This window comes from Drosophila miranda (genome assembly GCF_003369915.1).
Source record: "Drosophila miranda strain MSH22 chromosome Y unlocalized genomic scaffold, D.miranda_PacBio2.1 Contig_Y1_pilon, whole genome shotgun sequence".
Classification (NCBI taxonomy): domain Eukaryota; kingdom Metazoa; phylum Arthropoda; class Insecta; order Diptera; family Drosophilidae; genus Drosophila; species Drosophila miranda.
In genome coordinates, this window is record NW_022881603.1 from 13,029,679 (window position 1) to 13,038,940 (window position 9,262).

Consider the following 9,262-nt stretch of genomic DNA (forward strand, 5'->3'; position numbering starts at 1 on the left):
TCGTTACTTTTTGTGGGCCAATAAATAAAGGTTCTTATCAATTGAAAATTGATTGATACATGCGCTTAGGTAGGACTCGACTCCGGGCCTCTCGCCTACATGGCATCATTTTCTGCAGCAGCCAATAACTCCATATGGAAAGCTAATAGATGTGTTTTTTGGAGGTTCCCATCATAAACAGAAAAGTGGAAAAAAGTGGCGTAAAGTGGGAAAGAAGAAATGATTAATGGTCATTTAAGATTGGCTAAAGTCACATTCACAGACACACGTACACACCCAAACAGGGAAGGATGGAACAGGACGGTAGTGGGAAGAAGGTTTATTGGGGTTCCTCTCCAGCACACGCCCCTACATTTATTTGTTTGTTTGTTTGTCTATTTACTGATAGCTAGCCAATTCGAACTTTGAACCTAGGATCAATCAATCTGTTATTATATTGATTGTCGTCCCATCTCGAGCTGTTGTTGTTGTTGCTGTTGTAGTAATTCCTACACGTAATTGCTTTTTGATTTTTCTTTGCTGCTGCCCTTCCATTCATTTTGTATCTGCGGCATTTGAAAATTGCATCATCATCAAGCTGTTGTCATCGCCATCGTCCTTGCCGCTTGATGGATTGGCAAACATTTGAGCGGGTCACCCAAGAATAGATCCAACCCCAGACCCAGGGCCAGGCCCAGCCCCAGCCCCAGTTCCGGGCATATGTTTAACATTCAAGAAAAAACGTCCAACCCAGAGCAGCGTCCCTGGGAGTCCATTATGTTTGGCTAACGGCATCACCCCTTCTTCTAATCCCGTGCCGTTCTCCTTCCTTCCATTTCTAGGTATCGTGGCTACGCAAAAAGGATTATCATCTGCTTACGGTCGGCTTAACAACGTATAGCAGCGACGAGCGCTTCAGTGCCACGCACTTGAAGCATTCCGAGGTGAGTTCCGCAGAGTAATATGCATGGTTGATGGCCGTTGGAGGTGGAGCGTGGATTTGGGGCATGAAGACCGGAGACAGATGGAAACCTGATTGCATCGACAGGGTTCGGAATCGGATCGTCGCCACCTGCATACCAAATCGGTCCCGGTCCCGGTCTCTGTCCTGGTCTCAGTCCCCGTACCATTCTGGCTTTCACATTTTGCTGCATTGTGAACTTTGGCTATGGTTCTTGTCGTCCTCGAATCGGAGATACGTGACAAAAATTCTGGCAAGAATATTGCAGAATATTTATGCAATAGTGGGCCGGACCCAACGGCAGGAAATTGACTTCCATTGGACAAGCTTTTAATACTAACTTCTTTTTTTTGCCTGGTTTGTCCTGCTGTTTGTTCTCGCCCGCAGGATTGGACATTGCAAATCAAATTCGTGCAGCTACGTGATGCAGGCGTCTACGAGTGCCAGGTGTCCACTCATCCGCCCACGTCGATAGTATTTCACCTGAGTGTCGTCGGTAAGTAGAGGCCTCTATTTGGCTTCAGGTTTCATCTGGGTTTTCCTCTGCTGGTTTTCTGTATTCGATAATTTCACGCCTTACTGAATTTTTTTTTGCTGCTGCCGTTCTGCTGGTTAGAGTGGAATAACAAATTCTGGTGGAAAATCTCAGGCAGTTTTAGTTTTTCCCACATTTTCGCATCGTTTTCGATGCGCTCGACCTGAAATTTGAAATGTCCATATGTCAGGGGTCGGTGGAACAGGTGGACAGTAAGAAGGGATGGAGAGGGTTGAGAGACTTTCTAGAGACGGTCGGTGGAGGGACGCAGGATGGGGAAATCCGGGCCAAGTGGCAACGACTCAGCAAGTTCTCAACTCGTCGCGCTGTCCTTGGCTAACTGACGCACATTATTCTGAATTTAACAAACAATTTACTCTGAATGTGCTGCGCCTAATGGCCTTTTTCTGGGTCGAGGTCCTTTCCCAAAAAACAAAGCCGCTCCACTCACTTTGGCACACAGGGAAACTGATGTGACAGCCCTCATTTGGCTTGAACCAACTCTGGAGCCAACTGTGAACGGATGAAAGGCTGGAGTTGGAGCCCGCTCCAGGGGCTCTGAAAGATATTGATAGCAGTTTGGAGAGGCAAAAAATTTGACTCTGACTCGACTTGACCTTGGACTGTCAGAGGTAGACAAGAACTAAGAGTTCGCTTGGGCTGGGGAAAATTCTTAATAGATGTTTAGGCCTGGAATAAAGCAGCCAAATGAGGGCCAAGTAAGCGTAGATATAGCTTAGAAGCCTTTCCATGACTATGAGTAAACTGATTATCTTTCAAATGAATTTCAACGTCTGCTTTCTTGCCCTTCCATTCGGTTAGAAGCGCGCGCCGAGATCTCTGGGCCCCCGATACGTTACCTAACGCCGGGCTCCACGCTGCGGCTGCAGTGCCGCGTGGTGCAGAACACGGAGGAGTCCGAGTACATATTCTGGTATCACGATAACCGAATGATTAACTACGACATTGATCGGGGCATTAACGTGTCAACGGAGCAAGGTAAGCGGCATGCGGCATTGCCATTCTGTCCACGCATTATCCTGCAGCGCTGCATTTTCCCCTTGCAGACTTTCAATCATCCGAGCTCACCATACAGCGTACACGGCGCGAACACTCGGGCAACTTCACCTGCGTGGCCAGCAACACGCAGCCGGCCAGTGTCCTGGTGCATATCTTTAAAGGTGAGTGATGGACCCTGACCTAGAGAAGGAACAGGAAATGCAATTAGTACGTCGGCAACGAATGACGGTAGCGTCATATTTATTTGCATTTGGCTGTCTGCCTGAAGGAAATTTCAATTATCATCGCAAATGAAATTAAAACTTGAAATAAACCAAAGAACTGCCATCTGTGCTTGTATCTGTCTGTGTGTGTGTGTTGCGATGGGAGAGCTGCTTCCTGCAGCTCATTTGCAGTCCATATATCACGCGACTGAAAACAGAGAAAACAATAAAAGTAATTTATGAAAATTACACGGCCGCAAGCATGTGGATTAAAACTGCCCGCACACGACACGACATTTCCCACATTTTCGCATCGTTTTCGATGCGCTCGACCTGAAATTTGAAATGTCCATATGTCAGGGGTCGGTGGAACAGGTGGACAGTAAGAAGGGATGGAGAGGGTTGAGAGACTTTCTAGAGACGGTCGGTGGAGGGACGCAGGATGGGGAAATCCGGGCCAAATGGCAACGACTCAGCAAGTTCTCAACTCGTCGCGCTGTCCTTGGCTAACTGACGCACATTATTCTGAATTTAACAAACAATTTACTCTGAATGTGCTGCGCCTAATGGCCTTTTGCTGGGTCGAGGTCCTTTCCCAAAAAACAAAGCCGCTCCACTCACTTTGGCACACAGGGAAACTGATGTGACAGCCCTCATTTGGCTTGAACCAACTCTGGAGCCAACTGTGAACGGATGAAAGGCTGGAGTTGGAGCCCGCTCCAGGGGCTCTGAAAGATATTGATAGCAGTTTGGAGAGGCAAAAAATTTGACTCTGACTCGACTTGACCTTGGACTGTCAGAGGTAGACAAGAACTAAGAGTTCGCTTGGGCTGGGGAAAATTCTTAATAGATGTTTAGGCCTGGAATAAAGCAGCCAAATGAGGGCCAAGTAAGCGTAGATATAGCTTAGAAGCCTTTCCATGACTATGAGTAAACTGATTATCTTTCAAATGAATTTCAACGTCTGCTTTCTTGCCCTTCCATTCGGTTAGAAGCGCGCGCCGAGATCTCTGGGCCCCCGATACGTTACCTAACGCCGGGCTCCACGCTGCGGCTGCAGTGCCGCGTGGTGCAGAACACGGAGGAGTCCGAGTACATATTCTGGTATCACGATAACCGAATGATTAACTACGACATTGATCGGGGCATTAACGTGTCAACGGAGCAAGGTAAGCGGCATGCGGCATTGCCATTCTGTCCACGCATTATCCTGCAGCGCTGCATTTTCCCCTTGCAGACTTTCAATCATCCGAGCTCACCATACAGCGTACACGGCGCGAACACTCGGGCAACTTCACCTGCGTGGCCAGCAACACGCAGCCGGCCAGTGTCCTGGTGCATATCTTTAAAGGTGAGTGATGGACCCTGACCTAGAGAAGGAACAGGAAATGCAATTAGTACGTCGGCAACGAATGACGGTAGCGTCATATTTATTTGCATTTGGCTGTCTGCCTGAAGGAAATTTCAATTATCATCGCAAATGAAATTAAAACTTGAAATAAACCAAAGAACTGCCATCTGTGCTTGTATCTGTCTGTGTGTGTGTGTTGCGATGGGAGAGCTGCTTCCTGCAGCTCATTTGCAGTCCATATATCACGCGACTGAAAACAGAGAAAACAATAAAAGTAATTTATGAAAATTACACGGCCGCAAGCATGTGGATTAAAACTGCCCGCACACGACACGACATTTCCCACATTTTCGCATCGTTTTCGATGCGCTCGACCTGAAATTTGAAATGTCCATATGTCAGGGGTCGGTGGAACAGGTGGACAGTAAGAAGGGATGGAGAGGGTTGAGAGACTTTCTAGAGACGGTCGGTGGAGGGACGCAGGATGGGGAAATCCGGGCCAAATGGCAACGACTCAGCAAGTTCTCAACTCGTCGCGCTGTCCTTGGCTAACTGACGCACATTATTCTGAATTTAACAAACAATTTACTCTGAATGTGCTGCGCCTAATGGCCTTTTGCTGGGTCGAGGTCCTTTCCCAAAAAACAAAGCCGCTCCACTCACTTTGGCACACAGGGAAACTGATGTGACAGCCCTCATTTGGCTTGAACCAACTCTGGAGCCAACTGTGAACGGATGAAAGGCTGGAGTTGGAGCCCGCTCCAGGGGCTCTGAAAGATATTGATAGCAGTTTGGAGAGGCAAAAAATTTGACTCTGACTCGACTTGACCTTGGACTGTCAGAGGTAGACAAGAACTAAGAGTTCGCTTGGGCTGGGGAAAATTCTTAATAGATGTTTAGGCCTGGAATAAAGCAGCCAAATGAGGGCCAAGTAAGCGTAGATATAGCTTAGAAGCCTTTCCATGACTATGAGTAAACTGATTATCTTTCAAATGAATTTCAACGTCTGCTTTCTTGCCCTTCCATTCGGTTAGAAGCGCGCGCCGAGATCTCTGGGCCCCCGATACGTTACCTAACGCCGGGCTCCACGCTGCGGCTGCAGTGCCGCGTGGTGCAGAACACGGAGGAGTCCGAGTACATATTCTGGTATCACGATAACCGAATGATTAACTACGACATTGATCGGGGCATTAACGTGTCAACGGAGCAAGGTAAGCGGCATGCGGCATTGCCATTCTGTCCACGCATTATCCTGCAGCGCTGCATTTTCCCCTTGCAGACTTTCAATCATCCGAGCTCACCATACAGCGTACACGGCGCGAACACTCGGGCAACTTCACCTGCGTGGCCAGCAACACGCAGCCGGCCAGTGTCCTGGTGCATATCTTTAAAGGTGAGTGATGGACCCTGACCTAGAGAAGGAACAGGAAATGCAATTAGTACGTCGGCAACGAATGACGGTAGCGTCATATTTATTTGCATTTGGCTGTCTGCCTGAAGGAAATTTCAATTATCATCGCAAATGAAATTAAAACTTGAAATAAACCAAAGAACTGCCATCTGTGCTTGTATCTGTCTGTGTGTGTGTGTTGCGATGGGAGAGCTGCTTCCTGCAGCTCATTTGCAGTCCATATATCACGCGACTGAAAACAGAGAAAACAATAAAAGTAATTTATGAAAATTACACGGCCGCAAGCATGTGGATTAAAACTGCCCGCACACGACACGACGACGGCGACGGCAACACAGCAGCCATTTGGCAGGCAAACTGCCATTAAAGCCAGGCCATAAACATACCAAGACACACACTCCCACACACATGGATACATATGCAGCATCGCCAAACAAAGACCACCCACATAGTTAGGAGCCAGTCATAATTTATAAGTTTCTGGCGCGATGAAGCGACGTCGCTCATTAGCATTTTGTTAGTTAAGCCCGCGAGCGTGTGGGAGAGCACATATTTCTGTACATACGAGTATGCACACATTCCCTCGTGTGTGGGTATAAGAGTGCTCTCCTTCATGATTTTAATTAAATTTTTATAAAAATTTCATTTTTATATTCTCACATTTCTTTCATTTCCTTTCATTTCATTTGGTTTCTTGACTGCTCTTCTTTTCCCGGTTTCCTTCCTGCCACAGGCGACAATCCGGCGGCCATGTATCACGGACATGTGGGCGGCTCCACCAAGACAATGCAATCGCAGCTGCATATGATTATGATAATCATTGCCACCGGCTATCGGATATTCCACACGAGTGTATACATGAAGATCTCGTAAGCGTCCACCACAGAGGAAAAGGAACATAAGGAAGAAGCAGTGGCAGGTGCAAACTATCGAACGAATGTATTGGTGGAATCTTAGCCCTAATCTTACACTAGTTAATTCTCTCTCTCTCTCTCTCTCTCTCTCTCATACGATATTCATTGAAGCGAGGCCCACATCCGAGCATACGTACTACCCCATAATCAAACCCAAAGCTAAACTTTACAGACAGCGCATCAAGCTTAAGAATTCTCTCTATACATACCCTGCAGTACGGGTCATTAATGACTCAGCTGCTGACACGTCGATGACCGCGTCACTACCCCCGATGACATAGTCGATGACCGGCCATACGCTGAGCTGATGACATTGTCCTCGAGCATTGCCGAAAAATCATGCACTTAATAAGCGATGATTTTTCACGAAAAATCATGCATTTTATAAGTGATGATTTTTTGGCTTAAATCATCGCTTATTAAATGCATGATTTTTGCCTAAAGATCATGCACATAATAAGCGATGATTTTTACCTAAAAATCATGCATTTTATAGGTGATGATTTTTACCTAAATATCATGCACTTAATAAGTGATGATTTTTCACGAAAAATCATGCATTTAATATAACGAGGGGGAACGTTGTGAGTTGCAGCGGCCACCGCAACTCTACAGTTATACCCGATACTAAGTCAGTAGGAGAGAGAGCCACTCCGGCAGACGCCGCTAATTTGAACGACACGACAAGGAGTGCGTGCGAGAGAGACAGAAAATCAGTCTGATCGTGACGTCGGGGGCTGCGTAGCCAGTGCAAATTGATTTGTTCCTTTTGGCTATAAAAATGATCTTATCTGATGCAGATTCAGCAATCTGATAGATATGATCATTATCTATGATTCTGCGTTTTTAGTTTTCTCGTATCCTCAATATTGTGGATGCAACAGATTTTCGTTCTTTGTGGGGGCGAAAGGGGGTGCGGCGAAATTTTGAGATAAACGTTTTAAAGTGAAATCTAACAGGAGTGCGGATACCAAATTTGGTTACTCTAGCCTTAATAGTCTCTGAGATTTGTGAATATCCCCAGATTTTCGTCCTTTGCGGGGGCGGAAGGGGGTGTGGCGAAATTTTGAAACAAACTCGTCTCGGTCCGATATCTTAGGAGTGTGGATACCAAATTTGGTTGCTCTAGCTTTTATAGTCTCTGAGATCTAGGCGCTAATGTTTTACTCCAAGCAAAGCCGCCTATGCTACGTGTGTGTTAGAAAGAGACAGGGCGAGAAAAAATGAAATTGTTTTCTTGATGCTGGCTATAATAATAATACGATCCAATTCAGGTTCTGCAGTCTAAAAGATATAGTCATTCTCTACGATTCAACGTTTTTGGTTTTCTCAGATCTTTAAAATTGTGGATGCCACAGATTTTCGTCCTTTGTGGGGGTGGAAGTGGGCGGGGCGAAGTTTTGAAATATTTTTTAGCAGTGACATATCACAGAAGTCTGGATCCAAAACATCGGTGCTCTAGCTCTTATAGTCTTTGAGCACTAGGCACGGACAGACGGACAGACGGACGGACGGACGGACGGACGGACAGACGGACAGACAGAAAGGGCTCAATCGACTCGGCTATTGATGCTGATCAAGAATATATATACTTTATGGGGTCGGAAACGATTCCTTCTGGACGTTACACACATCCATTTTCACCACAAATCTAATATACCCCAATACTCATTTTGAGTATCGGGTATAATTAAGAACCAGAGAAATTTGACTATTTAAACCACAACTCTATAAGCTTTTTTTTGTAATTCAATAAAAAACGAGGGGGAACGTTGTGAGTTGCTGCGGACACCGCAACTCTACGGTTATACCCGATACTAAGTCAGTATGGCTCTCCTCCGGCAGACGCCGCTAATATTAAACGACACGACAAAGAGCGTGACGTCGGGCGCTGCGTAGCCACTGCAAATTGATTTGTTCCTTTTGGGTATAAAAATGATCCGATCTGATCCAGATTCAGCAGTCTGATAGATATGGTCATTATCTATGATTCTGCCTATTTAGTTTTCTCGAAACTGCAATATTGTGGATGCAACAGATTTTCGTCCTTTGTGTGGGCGGAAGGGGGTGGGGCGAAATTCTGAGATATACGTTTTATAGTGAGATCTAACAGAAGTGCGGATACCAAATTTGGTTACTCTAGCCTTAATAGTCTCTGAGATTTGTGGATGCCCCAGATTTTCGTCCTTTGCGGGGGCGGAAGGCGGTGTGGCGAAATTTGGACACGAAACGGTCAAGGTCCGATATCACAGGAGTGTGGATACCAAATTTGGTTGGTCTGGCTTTTATAGGTTCTGAGATCCTTGAACTCATATTTTGCAATTGGCAAAACCGACCATGAAACCTGTGTGTTAGAGAGAGATAGAGCGAGAAAGAATGAAATTATTTTCTTGATTCTGGCTATAATAATTATACGATCTGGTTGAGATCTTACATTCTAAAACATATAGTCATCCTCTACAACTCTGCGTTTTTGGTTTTATCGTATCTTTAAAAATGTGGATGCCACAGATTTTCGTCCTTTGTGGACGCGGAAGTGGGCGGGGCGAAGTTTTGAAATATTTTTGTAGCAGTGACATATCACAGAATTCTGGATCCAAAACATCGTTGCTCTAGCTCTTATAGTCTTTGAGCACTAGGCGCTGAAGGGGACGGACGGACAGACGGACGGACGGACAGACAGACAGGGCTCAATCGACTCGGCTTTTGGTGCTGATCAAGAATATATATACTTTATGGGGTCGGAAACGATTCCTTCTGGACGTTACACACATCCACTTTTACCACAAATCAAATATACCCCAATACTCATTTTGAGTATCGGGTATAAATATAAAGTATAAGAGGATAGAGAAAATGGAGAAAGAGAGTAACAGAATAGAAAACGA

At 45.8% G+C, this 9,262-nt stretch overlaps 1 protein-coding gene across 1 annotated transcript; it reads left to right on the top strand.

Moving 5' to 3' along the window:
- The first annotated feature begins 290 nt into the window (after positions 1-290).
- On the top strand, positions 291-6,708 carry LOC117191428 (neuronal growth regulator 1-like). The gene is made up of 10 exons (XM_033396298.1): positions 291-317; positions 822-923; positions 1,328-1,436; positions 2,298-2,474; positions 2,543-2,656; positions 3,691-3,867; positions 3,936-4,049; positions 5,084-5,260; positions 5,329-5,442; positions 6,194-6,708. The coding sequence occupies exons 1-10, from the start codon at positions 291-293 to the stop codon at positions 6,331-6,333; spliced, it is 1,251 nt and encodes a 416-aa protein (XP_033252189.1). The 3' UTR covers positions 6,334-6,708.
- Positions 6,709-9,262: the final 2,554 nt, after the last annotated feature.

Excerpts from the sequence above, each read along its gene's own strand:
- LOC117191428 (XM_033396298.1), top strand. The coding sequence starts at position 291 with ATGGAACAGGACGGTAGTGGGAAGAAG. Across the intron at positions 3,868-3,935 it reads TAACGTGTCAACGGAGCAAG|ACTTTCAATCATCCGAGCTC; the intron begins GTAAGCGGCATG and ends TTCCCCTTGCAG. Across the intron at positions 5,443-6,193 it reads CCTGGTGCATATCTTTAAAG|GCGACAATCCGGCGGCCATG; the intron begins GTGAGTGATGGA and ends TTCCTGCCACAG.